General features: G+C 48.7%; 1 protein-coding gene and 1 pseudogene across 1 annotated transcript in view; both read left to right on the forward strand.

Annotated features, from left to right (window-relative positions):
* The first annotated feature begins 583 nt into the window (after nucleotides 1-583).
* FAM155B (family with sequence similarity 155 member B) overlaps nucleotides 584-24,170 on the forward strand; it is a 29,148-nt gene continuing 5,561 nt past the window's right edge. The window contains exon 1 of the mRNA XM_027534205.1: nucleotides 584-1,946. Within this exon, the coding sequence (XP_027390006.1) occupies nucleotides 1,080-1,946 (867 nt within the window). The 5' untranslated portion in view covers nucleotides 584-1,079. The remainder of the gene's footprint in view (nucleotides 1,947-24,170) is intronic.
* Nucleotides 14,846-17,460, forward strand: LOC113887201 (annotated as a pseudogene).

Here is a 24,170-nt window from a genome sequence, read left to right on the forward strand (position 1 = left end):
GGGGTGGACTGGAAACATCCCCAAACAGCACAGGCTGCAGCCGGCTGGCGGGGGGGCGGGGGGGGGGGGGGGGGGGCGTAAGTCCTGAGGCGCAGGCGCAGTCGGGGCCCCAGTCCCGCTCCCTCCTCCTCTTCGTGGCTCTTTCTCCGCCCCACTCCCCCCCAAACACACTCGCACACGGGCTCTCAAGGTGTTCTCCGCACAGCGGAAGATGGCGACAGACTGAGGGGGCATGGCCAGCGGGAGCCACGGGGCCGTGCCGCTCGGCTGCCGCCACGGCGGTCCGAACGCGAGGCGGAAGCTAGAGGCTCACTAAGTAAAGCCCCGCGTCGGCGTCCGGCGCCTGTGGCGCCGCGGAGAGCTAGGTGGCCCGCCCGAGCCGGAACTCCGGAAACGACGGGCGCTGAGCCGGAGCGGAGCTGGCCCCGGACCGGCCCCGGCGAACAGCCAGAGCGCGAGCGAAGCCCGAAGGGCTGGGCAGCGGGCCGGCCGGCGGGCCTAGGAGGGCGCAAGCGAGGCAGGGAGCGGTGCGGAGCGGGCGGCCGGCGGGCGGGCGGGCGGACTGGCGGGCGGGAGCGGAGCGGCGCGGGGCGAGCGAGCTGAACGGAGCGCGGCGACCGGGCCCGCACGGCGGCGCTGAGGGGCGCAGAGCTGCGCCGAGCCGAGACGGCCGGAGCGGAGTGCTAGCCGGGCAGCCGCCGGCGCGGAGTGGAGTGGCGCTGGGCTCGGGGCAGCTGAGGGGCCCGACACTATGAGGAGTGCGGCGCTGCCGCCTCAGCCGCCACCGCCCCAGTGCCCCGCACCGCCCCCGCCGGGACGCTGGGCAGTGCCTAGCGGGCCGGGCGGCCGCGCCCGGGCGGCGAGCAAGGGAGCGCGGGACGGGCGCGAGGACGGTGCGAGAGCGCCCCGCCACTCCGGCCTGAGCGGGGCCCCGGGCCGGCCGGCCTGACTCGCCATGCAGCCCCCGAGGTAGAGCCTGGACGGCGCCGAGGAGCGCGAAGCGGCGCGCAGCCGCCCGCCCGAGACGGCCGTCCGGCCTCGCGCCCGCCTGCTCCCTCCAGCCCGGACCCCCCTGAAATATGTTCAGGGGCGCTTGGATGTGGCCCGGAAAAGACGCCGCCGCGCTGACTATCTGCTGCTGCTGCTGCTGCTGGGCTCCCAGGCCGAGCGACAAACCTTGCGCCGACTCCGAGCGGGCGCAGCGATGGCGACTGTCCCTGGCGTCCCTGCTCTTCTTCACCGTGCTGCTCGCTGACCATCTGTGGCTGTGCGCGGGGGCCCGGCCCCGAGCCAGGGAGCTGAGCAGCGCCATGCGGCCGCCCTGGGGGGCCGGCCGGGAGCGGCAGCCGGTGCCTCCTCGCGCGGTGCTGCCCCTGCCGCCGCCGCCGCCGCCTCCCGGCCAGCCCAGCGCGCCCCCGGGCACCTGCGGCCCGCGATACAGCAACCTGACCAAAGCCGCCGCCGCCGCCGGTCCCGGGCCGGACTGCGGCGGCGTCCCAGAACCCACGGGGCTGGACGCAGCTTGCACCAAACTGCAATCTTTGCAGAGACTTTTCGAACCGACTACCCCAGCGCCCCCTCTGCGGCCCCCCGACTCCCCTTCCCGTGCCCCGGCCGAGTTCCCCACCGCCAAAAAAAACTTGCTCAAAGGCCACTTTCGGAACTTCACTCTTTCCTTTTGCGACACCTACACGGTCTGGGACTTGCTGCTGGGCATGGACCGCCCCGACAGCCTGGACTGCAGCCTGGACAACCTGCTGGGGGACCTGCTGGCCGTGGTGGCTAGCCCGGGCTCCGGGGCCTGGGAGGTGTGTAGCAACTGTATCGAGGCGTACCAGCGGCTCGACCGACATGCTCAGGAAAAATATGACGAGTTCGACCTCGTGCTGCATAAATACTTACAGGCAGAAGAGTACTCAATCCGGTCCTGCACGAAAGGCTGTAAGGTAGGGACTGGCGTCCGCGGCCACAACGGCTGCCGCTTTGGCGGCGGGAACGGTGGCGGTGGAACCGGGAGAAAAAAGGTTTCCCCCTGTACCCACCCGACCGCCTCCCATCACCCCCACCGTTCTCAGTGGGCCACGGGTAGTGCTACTGTGGGACCCTCCGCGGAGAAGGGGCCTCAGGGATTTAGGTCAGGTAACCACCTGGCTAACTTCTATCGATTCTGGGTTTGGGCACCATCGGACAAGGGCTTTCTTGCATCCCGTCCCCCGCATGAGGCGGGAAGGGTTCCGGAGGGTGGGGCGGGGGGGCAAGTCAGCAAAGGGGTGGAAAGAGGGCTCTGGCTCCCCCAGCCCCCATCCTTAGCCAGCGATGCCCCTTTCCTTTCCTGGGCTGGAATGGAAAGTCCTGGGACTGGCTGCTACAAGGGGAAGGCCAAAGGTGGGGGGAAGAATATTTGCCATTTAACCCTCACTCTTCAGCCCCTGCCAGTGGGTGAGGGGAGGGGCGTTTGGTCGTGGGACACAGCACACTGCTGACCTTATATGACCTGAGGTGGCTGGTCAGAGCCTAGGCAAGTGGAGCCCCAGGGTGCCTGTTTTCTCCCAAGAAAGGAAGCTGCTAGCTCCTCTCCCCCGACAAGAGAATGAGCTGGGAGCCGGGAGCCGGGCACAGCAGCTTGTGAGAGGGTCACTGGAGGCTGGTGCATTACAAGTCTCAGGTGCCTTCCCAGCACGCTGGGGTGGCAGTGGAGGAAAAGCTGGCTTTCTAAGCTGTTGGGGACAGGCATCCAGAGAGAGGAGAGGCGAGGCTGCTGCAGAATGCACCTGCCTGGGGCAGAGCTGAGTGTTGAGAAACTTCTTGACCCTGAGCTGGGTCATTCTGGACAGTGAGTGTGTGGGGGCTGTAAACGTTTGGGACGTGGTGCTACTCCTTTGTTCGTGCAGCCTGCCAGGTGGCCTGCCTTTGAAAGGAAAAGGAACAGCAAGGTCAAAGGGTCAAGTGAAGAGGAGGCCAGGTGGGGTGCTGGCCTCACCCATCCTAGAACTGGGGGCTGAGAGGAAGATGGTTACCTCCCAGCCTAGCTTGTCTCCCTCTGAGGCTTTGGGGAGGGGCGGAAAGTGCCCCTTTCCATCCACCGTGACAGCGTGGCCTTCTGCCGGGTTCCAAGCTCATGGTGGGCTCCTTAGGGATTTGAGCAGGGGGTTGGGGAGGAAAGGGGTAGCTCCTTGCTCCTGACTTCACTTTCTTGTTCTCCTTTTTCCTGTTCTCGTAACCTAGCAGTCTCCCTCCCGCCTCCCTCAGCCTCAGCTGACTCACTGCCTCACTCACACTACCAAATGAGATATTCCACTTCTTAAAGGTGTACAGACAGATAGACATGCACACACTGCCAAACAGCACCACCGCCACCCCAGGCAAAGTCACACCGAGATGGAGAGAGGTCGGCACACCCACAAACAGTGCCACTGAATCAGACATGGTGTCATACACATGCACATCTCCCCAGCATCTCAGAGACACACAGGCAGAAGTACTGTCACATGAAAAAAGGACACATTTTGTCACATAGGGATAGACGTACACCCTTGATGTCAGCCACAGATACACACACTCAGCACAAACAGAAGGATGCAGCCCACTAGCAAGTGGAATAAAGGATGTCTGTCTTTTTGTGGTCTTCACTCTGACCCCATGGCCCTGACATTTTCTTTCCCACAATCTGCAGGATAAAAGAGAGACCATGCCACAACTTTCCCACGGGATTTTCTTTTTCTCCAGGTCACAGTTGGCTTCAAACTCTGTCTGATGAGGCACTAAATAATAACCCCTCCCATTGATTATTTTTACCAGGCAGCTTGATGGAGAAAAGCAACTGGTCTCTTGGATTCAGGAGGCCTGATTATCTCTACCACTTGTTCGTAGTGTGACCTTGGGCACATCACTTCACTTCTCTAAGCTTTTGTTTTCTCATTCATAAAACAAGCATAATAACCCTGGCTGTGCCCACATCCTGAGACTTTTGTGAAATTGAAGTGGGAAGAGGTAGCTGATAATATTTTGTAAGAATAATAAAACATCTAATGGTGATGTCCTGCTTAGGGTTTTTATCCTCTCTCACATATATTATGAGATCACAACTGCCTGGGGAGGCTGGTAACACCAGCATCATTAGCTCCATTTTACAGATGGGGAAACTGAGGTGTAGGTTCAAGCAGTTTACCCCAACGCCACTTGGCTAACGAGCAGGAGTACCAGGCCTCTAACCCTCATGGTGTTGGTGCTAAGCCCATGCTTTGGCCGTGGTGTCTTATCTGGTCCACAGTGGCCTGGGTCCTCCCTACTCTCCTTTGTCTCCTTGTCGTTTTCGCTCTCTCACTCTCTCTCTCTCTCCCCCTCTCAAGTGAACTCCGCCTGCTCTCTTGCTGCCTGCTGTGCTGGGAGAAGGGCAGTGCAAGCTCCACGGCTTTCTTCCTGTCTTTCCCACCCTCTCCGAGGATGTGCTCTCCCTCCGCTGAAGCCTACACCCACAGGCCTCTCAATTCCAGCTGTATTACAGGCCCTACGGGAAAAGACAGCCCTGCTCCCCTCCTTTCTGCAGCCTCTCTCACTTCACCCCAATGCCCATCTCTATCCCAGACCTTTTTTGCAGATCCCTAGTCTGGCCTACAGCTTCAAGCCGTCCTGCCCAGCCCCTCCCCCAAATGGGACCCCTTGGAGACAATGCCCCGTCCTCCAAGCTTCTCCAGGGTGGAAAGCCCACAGCCCCAGGCCAGGGTGAGGAGGCCTCTTCTGCTGCTGGAAACCAAACCTGGAGATTTTGCTCCAGGGCCAGGTGACACCCCCCCACCCCCCGTCCCCAGGGGCCTGTCCCGAGTATCTCAGATCTTTCCCGGGCAGCCCCAGAAACCCTGTTCTCTCCCTTTGCAGTGTCTGCCCCTGTTTTGGGCCACACAGGGCCCCACACATCATACCTGTCCTCACTGCTTCCTGTGACACCTCCCAATTTAGTACCAGCTGCGACATTTCCTTAATGTGCGACTGACTTCCTCTCGCACAGCAGGGCGATGATAACTTAGGTTGATGCCCATCCCCACCCTGGCCTCTCCCAACCCCCAGGGCCACTCTCCACCCCTCCCTTAACTCCCTGTGCAGGTACCCCCTCAGCCTTTGCCTCCCGCTCTGCTTGGCCCTCCTGGCCCTGCCTACAGTTACTGGACCACCTCCTCACTCCCGCAACCCTCTCCATCTCCCAACCCTGCCAGGCCCTGCCTGGTTCTGATTGCCTCTTCCTTCACCCCTGCCCCTTCCCTAGTCTAAATTCAGTATAGTCTAATGGGGACAGTGGTGAAGATGGGAACAAAACCCTGACCTCTTCTCTCATAGCTCTGATCCAGGAGGAGATAGAAGCCCAAGAGAAGGCCAGTGCTCAGCTCTCACTAGCCATAGGGCCAGGGAAGGATGCAGTAGTTCTGTTTTCCTCTAGACTGACCTGCACCCACCTGGCAGATTGTATATTTGGTTCTGGGTCTCACACTGAGCAGGTAGGAGGAGGCTAAAACCCAAGTTCTCCTGGATATAGTTGAAGGAGCTGTTTCACCAGGAGAAGAGGAGACTCAGTAGGGTGTGGTCTCTGACTTCAGACCTCCGAAGAGTTGTTGGGGTGCCAAAGAAGAGGCATGTCCTGCTTAACCCCAAGGGGACTTCATGGTTAGAGAGTCCTAGGCTCAAACTCAGCTCTTTTATGTATTACCCACGTGACCTTGAGCTAGGGACTCAGCTCTCTCATCCTCACTTTTCTCATCTGTAAAATGGAGCTAATTCATCAGAATGGCCCTGTGAGCTCATTATTAACGAGAAATCTGCACAGTACGTAGACCTGGCATGTCAGAGTTGTTCAGTTAACAGTTTTTTCCTTCCGAAGAAGAAACAGAGTGCCTTGAGAGGAGGTGAGTTCCTTCTCCCAGGAGAAAGGTCTAGGCTGATTCAGGCAGACCCCTAGAGGAAATGCTGTGGAGATGACTGACTCCAGATTATAGGGCAGGTTGGACCAGCCACCTCTGAGGTCTGTGTCAGCTCAGAGCTCAGGCTCGTGAACAGAGGCTGCTCCCTCAGCAGCAGGATTGAATAGAGAGGGCCAGGAAGGAGGCCTAACACCCACAAGCAGGGGTAGGGGCTGCCAGAGCCAGCACCTTGCCTTCTGCCCTTACTCTAGGGGCCCTGTTCTTCCTCCACTCCGGCTGGCAGCTGTTTCTGCCTCACTGCCTTCCTCTTTCCTCCCACCTGCCACAGCTTTCCTGCCAATCAGGACTCCCAGGCTAACGCTGGTGCTGCGAGCAGGAAGCTCAGGGCACTGGGCTAAGGGCAGGAGCCCCAAGTTGGCAAATGGTCCCTGTTGTCACCCAAGCTTGCAGGCAGGGAACAGTGCCCCACAGTCAGCCTCCCTGACCCAGGGTTCTTACAGGCAAAGAACCTGTTCACATGTGGAGGGTGGAGGAAGAAAGGGGGGGTCAGTCAAGAAGCAGGCTCCTAGGAACCATGGCAAAGCTTCGAGGAGGGGCATCCACATCCGTGGAAGTTCATTGGCCACAGACATGAGCACTGGGCTTCTGGGAAGGGCCAGCGATAGGGAAAAGGCAGTGTTTGTAGCTCGGACAGGATGTAGGAGCGCAAATGTGAGAATGGGAAAGTGGCCTTATGCTACCCACACCACTCTGAACCCCTTCACCCCTATCCTGACCCCCCCACTCCAATCCACACAATCCCCCGAATTCTGACCCACCACCAACATCCCCTATCCATACTCCAAGGACTGCACAATTTTCCCAACCTTCTGTTAGAAGGTCACCCTATGTTAGTCGCTCAGTCGTATCCAACTCTTTGTGACCCCATGGACTGTATCCCCCAGGCTCCTCTGCCCATGGAATTCTCCAGGCAAGAATACTGGAGTGGGTAGCCATTCCCTTCTCCAGGGGATGTTTCTGACCCCAGAGATCAAATCCCAGTCTCCTACATTGCAGGCAGATTCTTTACCGTCTGAGCCACCGGAGAAGCAGAAGGTCACCCTAGACCCTTCCCAAACCACACCTGCACCTCACTCTCTATTTCTTATCCCCACACCTACACTCCTCTAGTCCCCACTTCTCCCCACAGTTACCCCCATCTGCTCCCACCCCTTCCTTTCCCCCCTCGCCCTTCACTGCTCCCTTCTAACAGCCAGCCCTCTCCCATCTCCCATCCTGCTCCATTCCCCTTGTCTCTCACACTCCCCCAACCTTTACCCTGCCCCACTGTGATCCTCTTCTGGCCTCATCCCCTAAGCACTATACCTCTTGCCCTTGTCACCTCCATGCCCCCTCACCCCTCGCATCCCTCACACCCCACTCACTGTTTGCCTCTCTGATCCGCATCCCTCTTCCTGCCCCCTTTGATCTTCTGGTCCCCTCTTCTCCTGTCCTCTCTCTCCCTCGCTGCTCTTTTTCTCCTTCCTGCCTTCTCTCCTCCCCACTCAGGGTGGACATGTGCACACATGCTTAGACACACAGAAACACAGTCCTCTTCATGGCAACTTCCCATCCTTCCCACAGGCTGGTGCCTGACTACTATAGTCACCATAGCAACGGGAACCTCCAGGAAGGATACACTGGTATCTCCTGAAGGTGGGGGTGGGGGGAATTAGGTGGAGGAAGGGAGCCCAGCAGCCTCCCACCCATCTCTTGGTCTGGCTGGAAGAGTCTGCCGAACACAGTGGAGGGAAGGGTGAGGAAAGGGAAGACAGTGGGTGCCGGTGGGGCTTAGACTAAAGGAGGGCTAAGGATCTCCAAACACATCACAAGCACAGGAGGGTGCTTCTAAGCCAGGTGGTGTGTGTTGGTCTCCTCCTGCAGCATCAGTGTCTCAGGGAAAGGGCATATCCACCCTTCAGTGTGTGGGTGCATCTGTAGGACACCTTAGACTCGAGGGTGGGAGTTTGCCCTAGAAAAACTTCTCCCTCAGGGCAGTCTTTTATGTTCCCACCCTGTGAGGCTGTTTACCTGTTGTGCGCCCTTGTGCCCTGGGAGTCAGACCTGCCCCTCCCTGCCCCCAGCTCACATCTCAGCCACATGTGGATTCCAGCTGCAGGTGTTTGTTGGAAAGCCAGAGGCAGCTTCTGAGGCTGGGGTAGACAATTGTGGGCCTCCAGGAGCACCATTCTCTGATGCTGACCCAGGAGGCCTCTTGGGACAGATGTGTTATTCCTGTGGTTACAGGGGTGCAAACCAGGGTGTGTGCAGTGATGCTGGACCAGACTTTTCTTCCTGGGCGTGTAAGGGGGTTCAGAAGAGCCTGAATTTTTGAGCCAGACAGGTGCTGAGGGGGAGAGCAAGGGTACCAGGTGAATTGCAGCTGGCCCTGGGGAAGGAAGAAGTTACTGTGGAGTAACAGGTGCTGCCAGGGCCAAAGCTCCTGTTTGAATGGACTCTGGAAAAAGGAGCTGGAACCTGAACCACAAGTCTCTGGGCCAGAAGGCAAAGGCAGGCTGGCACCAAAGAAGAAAGAGAAAGGGGAAAAGAAAACTGCCAGCTTTCAAGTGCCTGGGAGATGCCAGGGGCTTTATGTGTGTCCATGAACTCAGTTAATTCTGACAGTCATCCTAGCAGGCAGGTACTCTTATAATCCCCTTTTTACAAATGTGACAACTGAGGTTTATTGACAGAAAGGGACCCATCCAGGTCACATAGCTAAAAGGTGGGAAGACTGCCACACAAACCCAGGTCTGTCCATTGTTTCCCCAGTCACACATGTACAAAGAAATGCTTAATAAACTCCCTCCAGCTGTCAGAGGCAGTGCCCAGCTGACTATTGAGAGACTGGAGTGAGAAGCTGACCAAGTGCAAGGGGATCCAGCAACACCTACTGCCAGCTTGTAGGGAGCCCCTGGAGTGGCTCAGATCCAAAGTGGGGACCTACCAGCACCATCTTTGTTCAGTACCCCAGTCTCTCGTCCTTGAGCCCCAGTGATAATCACTGGTATCCTCTTGGGATTGTGACAGAGGATGAGAAAGGGAGGTGTTTGCTCCCTTCTATTTCTAAAGGCTCTTCCAAGGGGATGGGAGGAGCTGGATTCCTCTTGCCTGGAGGGGAGGTATCTACTATATTCTCAATCCAAATCTGCTAGAAGGATCAACCAGAGCATGAGAGGAGTACATCCCCCTAAGCAGGCCTGAGCCCTGCCCAGCCTTTGCTGGGAGAGAAAATGATGAGACCTTGTTACCCAAGAGCCTCTGGGCTTTGGACACACAGTTCCCATGCCAGGGTTTTGGTGAGCCCTGGCCTAGGATGGCTGAACTTCTCTTAGAGGTAGAAGGAAGTGCAAACTCACCAAGCTCTGCCTGGAGAAGGACATGTGGCAGTCGTGGGTGTTACTGTTGTTCCCTGTCTCTGTATTTGGTTTCCAGCAGATAGCATGTCTACCTGGCTGATCTGTGGAAGGTGAGCATATCTGCTTAGTGTTGAACTCAACTAAAACTTCTAACCAGGTTAATCCTTCAGAACTATTATAGACTCAGAATCTTAACAGAAAAAAAAAAAAAAAAAACTTTTTTTCTCAATTACCAAAAAAATGATCTTTGAAATATTTTGGAAAATAGAAATATAACAGTTTGAAAAGGGTCCTTGAGATGTTCTTAATGTTAGTGTATTTCCTCCCAATATGTCTTTTTGTGGCATAGTTTTTTACTGTAGTAAAATATACATAACATCAAATTTACCATTCTAACCATGTTTAGGTGTACAGTTCAGTGGCATTAAAGTATATTTGCAATGTTGTACAACCACCTCCACTATACATTTCTAAAATGTCTTTATTCTCCTAAATAGAAAGTCTTTACCCATTAAACAATAACTCTCCATTCCTCCTCCCCCAGCCCCTGGTAACTTCTATTCTTCTTCCCATCTCTATAAATTTGACTATTCTAGATAATTCATTTAAGTGGAATCATATATACTTTTTGTCCTTTGTGTCTGGCGTATTTCATTTAACATAACATTTTCAAGGTTCATCCACGTGGTGGCATGTATCAGTACTTCATTCTTTTTATGGTTGAATAATATTCCACTGTGTGGATATACCACATTTTAAAAATTCATTCATCTCTATGGACATTTGGGTTGTTTCCACTTTGGGACAATTATGAATAAAACTGCTATGAATGTTCATGGACAAGTTCGTGTGTGGACCTATATTTTCATTTCCTTCCATCTTTTGGCTATTGTGAGTAATGTTGTTATGAACATTGGTATACAAATATCTATTTGAACCCATGCTTTCAGTTCTCTTGGTTGTATACCTAGACTTGCTGCATTACGTGGTAATTCTATATTTAACTTTTTGAGGAGCCTCCATATTGCTTTCTACAGTGCTGCACCATTTGACATTCAATGCACAGGGTTCCAGTTTCTCCACATCCTCATCAACATTTACTCTTTTCCTTTCTTTTATTTTGATAGTAGCCATCCTAATTGATGTGACTATATATTTTTTACATAGTTGAAATCATCTAGGTTTTTTACTCTACTTTTTCTAACTTATTGCTAAAGTTATACTGAGTATCTTTCCATGTAATTAAATATTCACAAACCACATTCTTTTCTTTTTTTGGTTGCACCACATGGCCTGTGGGATTAGTTCCCCTATCAGGGATCGAACCTGGGCCCTCGGCAGTGAAAGCACGGAGTCCCAACCACTGGACGACCAGGGAATTCCCACAAACATCATTCTTGATGAGCGTATAATATTCCATCACATGAATTTAGTGCAATTTATTTACCTAGTTCCCTATTATTAGGTATTTACCTTCAACTTTTATAAATAATGCTGTGATGGATAACTTTGTCCATAAGTCTTTGTCACATCTACAATTTTCTTTTTCTAATAAATTTTCTACCTCAATCATTTTTTCTTATTTCTGTACTTTGCTAAGTTTCTTAAATCACAAAATAATGCACCTTCATTGTACCAAATCTAACAATACAGAGGTTTATAAAAAAATATTTAATAATCTTTCTGTTCCCTCCTCTCCCAATCCTACTGCCCTGAGGCCACTGATGTTAACAATTTGGTGTGTATCCTTCCATCCCTCTTTCTGAGCTTACATTAGCATTTGTACACAAAATGATTCTTTCCCTTGTTTTGCATACACGTGAAAGCATATACATTAATTCTGCAGAATGAACTTCCGGGATGAGTCTTACAGAATCAAAGAGTATTGACCTTTTTCAAGCTTGTGGCATACAAATTTCTTTCTTACCAAATTTATTTCCAGAAGGGTGATTCTAATTTAAACCCTTGCCACAAATGTGAGACTAATTTACCACTCTTGTCCAGTATTGAGTATCATATTTTTAAAAACTATATTAATTTGGAGCTAAAAATGGTATATCATTGGTTGTAATTTTCATTCCTTAGGTCAAACATTTGTTTTTCTTATTTATGGGCCATTTGTATTGCTTGCATTGTGAATTGTCTATTTATGTCTTATGTTTTTATTATTGATTTGTATGTACTCTTTTGTGTGTATTAATGAGTTTTTTCTGATTACATTTATGGCAGTATTCTTTCATTTATTATTTGACTCTTGGAGCTGAAAGGGGTGCATTGGAAGGAAAGGAACTATCCCAGGCACTTTTATATACTTTATCTCACTTAATTCTTACATCTGTCTTGTGCCTATATATTTATCCCTGTTTTACTTAGAAGACTGGCTCAGAGGAGTTAGGTAACTAGCTCAAGGTCATCCAGCTAGTAAGGGTTGGACCTGGAATTTGAATTCAGGTCAAATCCAAGGATTTAGTTACCAGAAGGCAATGGTACTACCCGATCTGTACTAGTGTAATTTTACTATAGGTAAATCTTTGTGCTAGTTGATTTACAGACATCATTTGCAGAAAGGTTGAGGATATATACTCTTACTATCTCCCATTTTGTAGATGAGGAAAGTATAGATCAGGGAATTTAAGTAACTTGTGTGAGGTTTCATAACTAGTGAGAGCAGACCTGACCTTTGCCCACAGGACTGTTTGAGGTTAAAGATGTTTGACCCTGTCTTCTCCCTATACATGCTGCCTCCCTAGGGACCATCTTCTTGGATACAAATTGAGGCTCAGAGAGAGAGAGAGTACTTTGCTTACAGCCACATAGCAAATTAGTGACTGAGTCTCTCCCTCCTTACAGATGACTTGTCTAAGTTCATACAGCCACTTAGTGGCAGAACCCAGCTCTGGCTAACTACCTGACCAGAGCAAAGGCTTTTCGATGAAGAATATTTACAGAGCAAACTGGGAAGAAAGAACAATTAGGTAGAGTGTGTGGCTGCCCTGAAACCTTTCTAAAGGAATTAACTCTGGTTTTGGAGCCTTCTAGAGCAAGGCAGTTCCAGGAGCCCCTACATGGTAAGACCTAGGACAGGAAACCTCATGTCCAAAGACAAGAAGACCTTTCTACAAGGAGACAGCTGCCTTCCCATCACCAGTTGCTAAAGCAGGAACAGTTGCCTCTTTTCAACACTCCCAAGGTGTGTGTATGTGTCTGTGCTTGCACACATGCATACATTTAGAGAAAAGAGGAAAGGGAGTGCTTTGATGGAGGAATGGAAATGGTCTTTTGTAGCCCCTCATACTTGAATGTTCTTCACCCCACACCCCCTTACAAAGAAAACTTATATCAGGAATGAGCTGAATACACAGATTTTAGAAAATCACTCTCCCATCCAGTCCTAGAAATCTCTCCCCAACTTGACCTGAAATTCCATCAAAAAGATTTGAGTAACAAGCTAATTACTTCAGTGGTCATAGTGAAATGGAGGGACCATCCAAGAGACAATATTATATATAAGAGCTTGGGCACTGAAGTCCAGGTAAACCTGACTTCAAATTCTGGCTCAAAATCTGTCTACTACGTAAAACAGTTGTTGAGACCTTTCATCTCTCTTGGAACCTCACTTTCTTTGAATTCAAAACTAAGAAATAGGGTCATTGTGAGGTTTCAATAACATATAACATGCTAATCTCTCAAGAACACAGTGCCTATGAAATGGAAGGTGCTCAAGAAATGGTAGCCACCATTATTGTTATTGCCTGTGTGGCCTTGGATGAGCTGTTTAAATTCTGGTCCTTCCTGTTCTCACCTGTAAATATGTCTCCATCTCAGGAGGTGGTTGTGAGGATTCAATGAGTTAATAAATGTCAGTTGCTTAGAACAGAGCCTGGCATATAGTAAGCACTTAATGCTGCTGCTGCTGCTGCTAAGTCACTTCAGTCGTGTCCGACTCTGTGCGACCCCATAGACGGCAGCCCACCAGGCTCCCGCATCCTTGGGATTCTCCAGGCAAGAACACTGGAGTGGGTTGCCATTTCCTTCTCCAATGCATGAAAGTGAAAAGTGAAAGTGAAGTTTCTCAGTCGTGTCTGACTCTTAGCGACCCCATGGACTGCAGCCTACCAGGCTCCTCCATCCATGGGATTTTCTAGGCAAGAGTACTGGAGTGGGGTGCCATTGCCTTCTCTGAAGCACTTAATAAATGGTAGCTATTATTATTCTCACTTTAATTGGATGTATTTAATCTAAATGACTGCTTAATACTCAATTGAGATCAACAACACTTTCCCTTAGGAGGAGGAAAAGGTAATTTGGGAGCAGGAGGTGACGTGTTCAGTGTGGAGGTGGAAAGTTAGGAGCCAGAAGGCAACTGGAGAGATTCTAGTGAGTGAGAACACAGAGACATGCTCAGGTAGGAGAGGGAAGAGCCAGAGGTGGAAAGACTCCAAAGCCTTTATTTACCTCACCCTCAGAGACCAAGCACAACTGACAGGTCCTTTCATTGGGTCTCTGTTCTCCCCAGCCTGTCGTCTGTTTAGCAAGGTTCTGTGTTTGAGGATGGAAGTAAGGTAACGGCAAGGAGCTGGTTTCAGAATGATCCCTGCAGGAAACTGAAGATACCTGCCTGAGCCTGAGCCCAGGATTAGCAACGTGTGGCAGACAGGCATGCCTGTGAGTGGGCAATGGGATTTCATGCCCAGCACATTTGTGTGCAGCTCAAATGAAGCTATGGTTGTCAGTGTCACAGTGGCACCATTTCTGTGGGTGGGTAGCCTGCACCGCTTGGGTACAGAGGCCACCAAAGTTCCCCTCCTCTCACACTAGTTCTTCTCTTTGGCTATGGGACCACTCATTAATTTCATTGGCCTGTTAACCTGGCCCAAGCCCATGGCCCAGACAGTGGTGATGGAATAGATGATCCACGACTAGACACTAGGACCTGGGGTTTGGGGGCTGAGTCTGGTAAGGTTGATCAGGTCAAGTGTTGGGGACTTTGTTTTGTTGTTTTTGAAGTTCATGGCTGCATTAGTTTATATTCTTATTTTATTTTCATTTTATCAAAGTAATATATGTTCATAATTTTAAAAGACATTAGCTACACATATATACTGAATCTTCAGTATAGACACTTAGCTTTTTCTTTTGATATTTATTGTCACATTTTTTATGATGTGCCAATACTGCTGCTATTTTTTGACTTTTCTGTTTGAAATATCTTTATGCACGTGAAGATACACACATATACATATATACATATGTATATCTATCACATATATACATATATATCCTTGTAGCATCTGTCTTTTAAATTATATATAATATAATATCTTTTAAATAATAAATAGCAATCTCAATGCTTATAATTAAAGCAGAAGCCCTCTGTTCCAACCCTAAGCCTCATTCTTCAGAGTCAAATACTTCTAAACTTCTTAGCTGTTTCTTGTGATATGTACCTCCACATCTCTAAATAGTATGCTATTATTTCTTGATTTTTTTCTGATTTAAATATGTACTGACTTTAAGGAGCCTAATAGGCTACAGTCCATGGGGTCGCAAAGAGTTGGACATGACTGAGTGACTTCACTTTCACTTTATAGAGGGGTATTTAGTTGTCTTACTACCAGCAGCACCATATGCACACTCCTCTCATATATCCAATATTGTCATATCATAATTTCTGGTTTTAACAGTATTCCATATTTATATCATTAGGATTATAAATATTGTTCATAGCTGAGTCATGTAGAATACTGTGATTATATTTTCTTCCTTGGCCAACTTGTTTTCCTGGAGTTAATAATTGCCTCTTTTTTCCCCCTATTTGCTTAGTTTTCTATTATTTTTTTTTTTTGCTAATGCATTCCCAATTTCTCCATCAAAGCTGTAAAATTCATGTGACACATTACATAACCATTACTTCCATCCTTTTCTTGGAGATCTCCACCTTCCTCCAGTCTGGACTAGTTGCTGGAGGCTTGGCTTTTAAGCGGTTGGATTTCAAGCACTTAGCAAGCATCTCTTCTGTACACCTAGTTCCTTGTGAAGTCCTGAGGGAAATACACAGATATGTAAGATACAACCCCTGTCCTCAGGGAGCCTACAGTCCCAAGAATGTTAATAATTTATTCAGATATCTCACCAGAAGGCTTGAGCGCCTTCCAGGGACTTTGATCTAAGCTATGTCTTTGATCCCACACTCTAGGCAGAACTTCCTCCCTCCATCTCCACTAAATTATCAGAAGAATACAATATAGCCTCCTAGAGAGCAAATGTGTTCTTAGACTGTATTAACAGAAACAGAGCTTCTAGGATTGGAAGGCTGATATTTCTACTTGACTCTGTTGATAAACTCTGTCTAGGGATTGCATTCAGTTGCAAGGGACATGGAAAAATAGGAACTTGTCAGAAGATGATGATGGCATGGCAGCTTGGACCAGTCAGAGGGCCCTGAAAACGGTGGTTTTGGGATGTTGTCCAAAGTTGGCTGTAGCAGCCAGAGCCCCGGCTCCAGCACAGTATACTGATGAGCAGAACTCTTCCACTACACTCTTCAGTTTTGCCTAAGGAGATATATGCAAGAACTTTCTTCAGAATCACTGCACCATTAATAAACAGAAGAAAAAAATATTCAGAGAGGAGAATTATAGGATGTTCTATGCAGGAAATGTATGATGTGGTATTAGGAACGGAGGATTACAAGCATTTTGCTCCTTGGTGCAAAAAAAAAGATGAAATATCAAGGAGATCTGAATACTGCAAAACATGATTAGAAATTGGGTTTCTACCTGCAGTGGAGCACTATATATCAGTAGTAACCTTAGTGTAACCACATTTGGTAAAGGCATACTGTGCTGATGGGAAGCTCTTCAATCATTTGGAGACTGTTTGGCATTTTAGCCCAGGTCTTCCTGGCTACCCAAGAACTTCTACTTTGGATTTTTTCAATTTCTCTTGAATTTTGCAAACTTCTACCACAGCTTGCCACATGGTTTTTCAATGAAGTTGTAAAGCAGATGGTGTCTGCCTTTGAAAGAAGAGCGTGTAAGTGTATGGTCCAGAAACAAATATGCTTCAGGAATTAGTGCTTCATGAAGTTCATTGCACATAAAGAGGAAAACAAAGTGGTCACCTACTTGCAACTAGTTTATTTACTTTTAGAAAGTGCTTTCATCATTTGCTTTTAGAAGTCAGAAAAAGTGAAAGAAAGTGAAGTCGCTCAGTTGTGTCCGACTCTTTGCAACCCCATGGACTCTAGCCCACCAGGCTCCTCTGTCCATGGGATTTTTCCAGGCAAGAGTACTGGAGTGGGTTGCCATTTCCTTCTCCAGGGGATCTTTCCAGCCCAGGGATCGAACCCAGGTCTCCCACATTGTAGGCAGACACTTTAACGTCTGAGCCACCAGGGAAGTCAGAAAGCATTTGTCAAACCCAACTTTGATTATAAACTTGTACCTTTGAAAATTTGCACTTGAAATATGAAACCACGTGTATGTAGAATTTAATCAAGTTTAATTCAGACTAATATGTATATTAGCATATTTATAATAATGGGGTGTCATCACTGTTGCTAGAATACTGACATCACTCTTCTGAACAGAAATCAAAACTGTAAATTTAAACCTTTTAATTATCATGTCACCTGAAGAGGCTGGTTGAGATACTCATGAAGTGTGTATAATATTAACCATATCATGTTTAAATTATTAAATTCAGACTACTTATAACTTATTGTTTTAGGGCCTGCCTCATGGCTTAGGATATTGAGTAGTCATCAGACAAAGTAAAACTTTGACTTAAAAATATTGTTAATGAAGGTTCCCTGGCACTTTTCTTATTTTTAAATTGTTCCTATGGGTAGTGTAGATAATTCAATGTTAAACTGAGCTTAGCTTCCAGATAAATAATTTTTTGTTGAGTGGTCCAGAGTTTTAAGCTACTTTTGTCTTTGTTTGCAACCCTCTCCCCAGTCCTTTGACTGCTATTTTAATAATGCTGAATCAGTGTCAAATTTTGTCTATAGCAATGGACAATAAATGAAGATAAGTCGGTTGATATGTCTACAGCACCATGCATCCTTATTTTCTATTTATTGTGTGAATTCACTTTCAATAATGTATTTCAAACTGATATTTTTGTAAACAAATCAATGTAAGGACTGAAGTGGTAACTTAATAAAGTTAATCTGTTTAAAAAAGAAAAAAATAGGAATTTGTCTGAATAGGAACAACCAGGATAAAACAGAAATGGAAACTACATCCCCCAAAATAGTTGAAAAACTAGTTTGGCTTCTTGGAAAAGTAGTGTACACATAGCTCTCTCCATTTTTTTTCCCCTCACATTCCCTTTTAAATTGGTTTCTGTCCCCACTGCTCCACTGAAACTGCTCTCACCATGATGAAACTGCCAGCGTGTCCTCATCTGCTGACCACTCTTACTCTTTGGAACTTTCTTCCCTAATTTACAGAATGCCGCTCTTCTGTTTCTTCTCCAAGCTCTTTAACCACTCCCTCGTCTTCATCACACTCCCTTCTCCTACCTACCCCCAAATGTTAATGTTTTCCAGGGCTGCGCTGTTGGTCCTTTTCTCTATGTGTTCATTCTCCCTAGGCAACATCCTCTACTTCTTTGGCTTCCGCCATTGCTTTATAGGTCAGAGTGAGCTAGGTTGTGCTGTGAAAGAAAGAAAGAAAGTGAAGTAGCTCAGTCGACTCTGTGACTCTGTGTCCGACTCTGTGACTCCATGGACTGTAGCCCACCAGGCTCCTCCATTCATGGAATTTTCCAGGCAAGAGTACTGGAGTGGGTTGCCATTTCCTTCTCCAGGGGATCTTCCTGACCCAGGGATCGAACCCAGGTCTCCCGCATTGCAGGCAGATGCTTTTACCGTCTGAGCCACCAGGGAATTCCCAAATATCAGAGGCTTATCACAACAGTTATTTCTTGCTCATAATACATGTCCAAAACAGGTCATCACGGAGCATCTGTTCATGATAGTCACCAAGAGACCTAGGCTAGTAAAAGATCCATTTCAACATCACTTCCACAGTCAGCAGCAGAGGGAAGAGAATGTGGCAAATCATATTCCAGCTTCTTAAAGCTTCTCCCCAGAAGTGATCCAGGTCACTTCAACTCACATTTCATTGGCCAAAGTCTTATGGCCACAGCTGATTTCAAAAGGTGTGGGAAAGTATAGTCCTACTATGTTCCTAGTGATTAACTCCTTAACCATTGGTAACTCCCAAACCTTTATCTCTAGCCCAGACCCTCCTTCAGAATGCAGACCATTATGTCCAACTGTCTCCTTGACATTATACCTTGCCTAGTATATATTGACCTATACTTCAAAGTCAGCATGACCAAAAACTGAATTCATCTTCTTGACCCCCAAATCTACTTCTCCTCCTGCTTTCCCTTCCTTAATGAAACTACTATTCATCCTGCCATGCAAACAAGAAACCTGGTAGTCATCTTGACCCCCTCCCTCACTCTCAATCCCCATATCCCTAATTTACCTCTTCTTATATCCATCCCCTTCTCTCCATTTTTAACTCTGCTGCTACTGCTTCAGTTGAGGCCCCCATCGTCTCTCACTCAGATTGTTGCAATAGTCTCCTAGCTGATCTCTCTACCTCCAGTCTTGATGCCTATAATCCATCATCCACATTTTCAGAACATAAATCTAAAAAGTTAGTCATAGAAGTGATAAGCAGTTTTAAAAAGCAGTTATTTAAAACTCACGAAAGGTTCTCTGTTGCCTATAGGATGAAGCCTGGCATCCAGAACATATCATAATATATTATGATATTATGTCCATGGCCTTCCTCTGCAGCCTGATCTCCCATCATGGCCCCCTTCGTATCCTCTAACTATGCTGAACTACCAACAGTGTCTGAACCTGGCAGTATTTCAAACCCCCAGGCCTTTATACCTGCTTATTCCTTTGCTTTAAGTGCACTTATTCCTGCCATATTCTATCCAGTGAACTTCAACTCATTTTTTCTAAGCCCCAACTCTAGCCTCTCCCATATGGAGATATTTTCCTATGCTTCACCCCTCAAAACACAGTTGATCCTTCCTCCCTTTATGGGATCACTTGTACCAAGTACATACTACTTATTACAGTGACTTCTAATGATTGATACACAGGGTTATCTCTCCTGCTCCTTAAAGATAGCAATCTTGTCTTCCCTATCTCTATCATCTTTAGTTCTCCAGCACAGTGCCAGGCACTCAAACGTGTTCAAACGTGATCATTGCAGGAAAAAAATGAATTGGAAGACCTGATCTGATTCAAGGAAGTTTACAAATACCTCCTGCAGGGCTGGCATGGAGACAGGAAGTTTATGGCCCCAGAAGAGCTAGTAGGAGCCATGAGTAATGCCACAGAGAGGCATTATGTCAGCTCAAAAGGAGAAAGAATTCTTTAATTGTGAGAGTTGTCTGAAGATACGGGCTTCCCTAGGAGAATGTGTGCTATGACAAGAGGTTTACAGTCAGTAGCTGGATAAGATGTGGCAGTGATGTTGGGGTGGAACTTCCAACAGCAGATAGGGAGGTGGGGTTATGGTTGTCACAGTCCTTTCCATTCCTGCATGGTCATGAACCTGCCTCCTTGCTCACCTGATTGATACGGGTCCTCTAGGCTCCTTCGGAGAGCTGCTCTTGCACCAGGGACACCACTTCTGCACCGACCAGGCTGCCCCTGGTCTTGGAGCAGGTGGCCTAAGGGACTTGGAGGCGACTGGCCCTCTGGAACTACACTGGCTCTGGGTTCATATATACCTCTCCAGCTATCTACCCTGACTTTCCTCCAGGCCAGGCCAGGCCACTCTGACTCATGACTGCTCATTCTCAGCAGCAGGAAAGCTATTGCTTATTTTTACAGCCACTTAAGTAAAGCCATGTCACCCACCTGCATTTGCGCTGTAATGCCTCTAATCTCAGTCTGACTTTGCCAGTCCCAAAGAACTACTCCCAGAATTATGTCCATTATCTCCCTCCCTGGGTTGGAGAGATTGACTTTAACCTTACCCTGTTCTGATCCAACTCTTTGAAAGCCCAGAATCAGGAATAGGGGCACGTGGCTCTTTTCAGACCTACCCACGGAGGTCCTTCACACAATGCTAGGTGTGGACTCAGTGCGAAGAGACATCGGGTTAGTCATCAGAGTAACTCCCTTCTAGTCCTGGCTTTATATTAATAGTTGATTTCTTGCATGTTTCTGAGTTGGCTGAAACAAATCCCTTTTCTCGGCCTCAGTTTCCCCTTAGGTAAAATCTAGGGGCAGGGTGTTTACTGTGTGCTGTGGACAGTGGGTTTCATCCCCAAGCCCAGCCCAGACTACCACTCTGCCTGTACAGTCTCTGCAGCTGCAGCTCCTGGCCAAGTGTCCCAGGGGTGCGTTAGGACAACAAGCAACGATGAAGAGAAGGTCTATTGGGAGTATTTGGATGGGAAAACTGGCCCTAGGGAGGAAAGCAAGTTGGAATCCAAGAAGGAAACTGCCGACTTTCTGGTTGGCAGGAACTGAAGTTCTCCTTTCTGGAGGTTTTCTGGCCCCCAAAACAAGGAGTCCAGGGTGGCCTCCTCTTCTTAAACCTTCTGGCCCCAAGTCTTGGCTGTGGGCTGTGTATGTATACACACACTCGTGTGCATTCCTGCAGCACCGGGGGGGCCTGGACAAGTCACCTGCTTCTTCCCAGAAGAGCATAAGAATGAGAATGCCTGGGCCAGGGCTGCACGCCAGGGAGCAGGAAGTTAAGGCTCTTTAGGTCCTCCTGCTCCCCGCTAAACTAGCAGCTGCAGAGCCCAGGATGGATGGGGATCCCTCTCATCTTACCCGCTCCCATTTCAAGAGTGGTTTAACAGCCCAGCCGGGAGGAGGGGTGGGATAGCCTTCTCAGCTTCCTTTTTGGGTTAATTGGTGTTCCCTCTAGTTACTCCCTGCTTCCTTCCCCTCCCAGTTCCCATAGCAACTTGGCTGTATCTGCCAGAACTTGAGTGAGCCCAGCAGCAGCCTGCTGGACGTGGGGAAGGGGCTTCTGTAGGGAAAAGAGGTCACTGCCAGGTCAAAGCTTCCACCCCACCCATTGTCTGCTGCTACTTCAAAGGTCCAGGATGCTTAAGCACAGTGCACAGGGCGTGATAAAGAAGCCTTTCCTGCCAGAGCTGGAGTTTGAAGAAAAGCCCAGAGCAGTCCTGGTTCTCCTCAGCTGTCCTCCCCTCCCCACACACCTGTGTCCTGAGTTTAGAATGCAGTCACTGATAGGATGGTCCAGTAGGAAGAACCCTGGAGTTGGAATCGAGAAACTGGGTTTCAAGTTCCTCTCTCTGCCACTATTTAGTGTGACTGTAGACAAGTCCTTCCCCCCTTTTCTGAGCCTCAGTTCCCTCAGTTATAAAATAAAGTGAGGCTAAGATCTCTGCATATTAAAATTACCTGAGCTGTTTTGAAAAACTCTAGATGTGTAGGTTCCACCCACAAGGATTCTAACTGCTTGGTCTGGAGTGCGATGTAAGCCAAGCAGAAGCATTTTTAAAAGACTGAGTGATTCTAATATGCAGCCAGAATTGAGAAACAAGCAAAAGATCTCCAAGGGTCTCCCAACTGACTGCTGTCTGGTTCTGAGACATTTCTTTCTTTGCCCTGCATGCCCCGTCTCCAGCCAGCCCTACAAGTCTCGAACCTGGCTCTCTCAGCTCTGCCCCTTCCTTGTGGATGAATGCCCAGGACCCCTGCAGCTGCCCAAGCAACACAATCCCCTCTGGCTCAGTCCTAACACTGATGAGATGAGGCAAGTGACTTAAGCCTGTCTAAGGAAGAGGGCTGCAGAGACTAAGGCAGGCTTGCTGTCCAGGTGGTCGTCCTGAAAGCCAGACTTTTCATCTGAGAAGGACCCCAGCCCCTCTTAAAGCATGTGGACCAGTGCAGTGACCTCAGCTGGCCATCTGCTGAGCCAAGGAACTGGATTGCCTCTCAGCCCCTTCTTCCTCCATTCCCCTCACTAGTTCCTTGCCTGTTCCTGCCTTGCCACCCACAGGCCTGGTGTCTTCCTCAGGCAATCTGCTCACCCACTTGTTGCCATGGTGACTCTGGGGGGTGGGGCTTGAGGGAGGGTCATCTAACTAAGGAGAAAGGCCTCCCTCCCACAATCAGGCCACCCCTCTTCCTGCCTCACCTCCCTCAACTCCCTCCCTCTCTCTTAGGGCAGAGGCGGGGAGTGCCAGCCACCAGTGCCTGCTGTTAAGCTAATTGCAGTTGCCTGGGAGGAGGGCTGACCCTCCACTGCAACCTCCTCACCTGGGAGCAGGAATATTGAACCAGAATCGCGCAGGGAGAATCCCGAGGGGGCCTCTGAACCCCAGTGGTGGAGGACTGGGCTGTTCCACACAGTCCAGGGTGAGGGTGGAGGTAGACTCTGGGTCCAGTCTGTAGAGATTGGGGAAGAGGCTGTGGACAGAGAGATTTCTCTTGGAACTCTGGGGCCCACAGGATGGAGGGGGGTCTCTGAGGTCCTGGGGCCCTTAGCATTACAGGTTTCTTTTTGTCTTTTCTTTCTTTCTTCCCCGTATCCTTCTGCTCTCTTATCCCTCTTTCTTGTCTCGGTTCTCCTCTGCTCCCATCTTACTCACCTTCCATATTCCCATGCTGGCTCTTAAACCCTCTTTCTTACTCCTTCTTTCTTGCCTCTCCTCTTCACAGCCCCTCTTCCAGCTCTCCTGTACCTCACCGCTATCCCCTACTCTTTCTTACCCTTCATCTTCTCTTACCCTCACCACACCTGTCTGCTTCCCTTACACCCTCCATCTCTCATTCCCCTGCTTCCTCCTCAACCCTTTTTTTCCTATCCTGCAAGTACCACCATTTCTCCCCTTCCATCTCCCTACTCTTTATTGCCCTCTCTTTCTTCCTCTCCTGCTCCCTTGTGCTGCTGACCCCACTACCACTCTCTCCAACCCCTGAGCCCCTCTCCTGCCACTCCAGATCCCTCTTCCCCTGCCTCTTACCTTTACTTGTCCCTTTCCACCCTCCTTCCACTCCCTTCTCACTCCATTGCACAGACCTTTTATCCCAATAATTTCACTCTTAAGAGTTTATGTAAATAAAATTTAACACAAGTATTCAAGAGAGATGTGTATAGACCTATTCACTGAAGCATTGTTTGTGATAGTAAAAACCTGGAAATAAATGTCCATTTACAAGAAATTGGTATCCTTTGCACTTCATTCATACAAAACCATTCTCCATTCCTCCAACACATTGTACATTGCACTCATGTCCGTACCTTTGCTTAAGCTGTTGCCTCAGTCCAAAATGCCCTTTTGTCTCTCTCCCATCTCTGCCCTTCTCATCCAAAATCCTACTTTGAATCCCTGCTCAACTCTCATCCCCTTATTGAAATCTTTCTCAGCTTTCCTATTTACTTCCCTCCCTTGGCCAGTGATTTAACTTCTCTTGTAGAAAATGTGCCATAGTTTCAAGTTAGATGAAACCGGAGTTTCTCTGAGAGTAGGGACATGTCCTCATATACTCGTCTGGTTCATTGCATTAGCACTTGTGTTTTTTACATACATTGCACTGAGTACACAATGGTCAGTAAGACACGCCTACATCCGCTTTCATGCAACTCACGTTGTAGTGAGGCTGACAGAGAAGAAACAAGGATGCCGACAAACTCATACTTGTGGCGAAGAAACAGTTAAAGAAAAGAATGATGAGGGGTCATTCTCTAGCTGGAGTGGTCAGAAAGACCCGCTCTGAGGAGATAACATTTGAACTGAGGCTTCAAAGTTGAGAAGGACCCAGGCAGACCAGAAATGGGTAATCAAGAGCATATCAGGCCAAGAGAACAGTGTGTGCCAAGGCCCC

The sequence above is a fragment of the Bos indicus x Bos taurus genome, chromosome X (assembly GCF_003369695.1).
Source record: "Bos indicus x Bos taurus breed Angus x Brahman F1 hybrid chromosome X, Bos_hybrid_MaternalHap_v2.0, whole genome shotgun sequence".
NCBI lineage: Eukaryota > Metazoa > Chordata > Mammalia > Artiodactyla > Bovidae > Bos > Bos indicus x Bos taurus.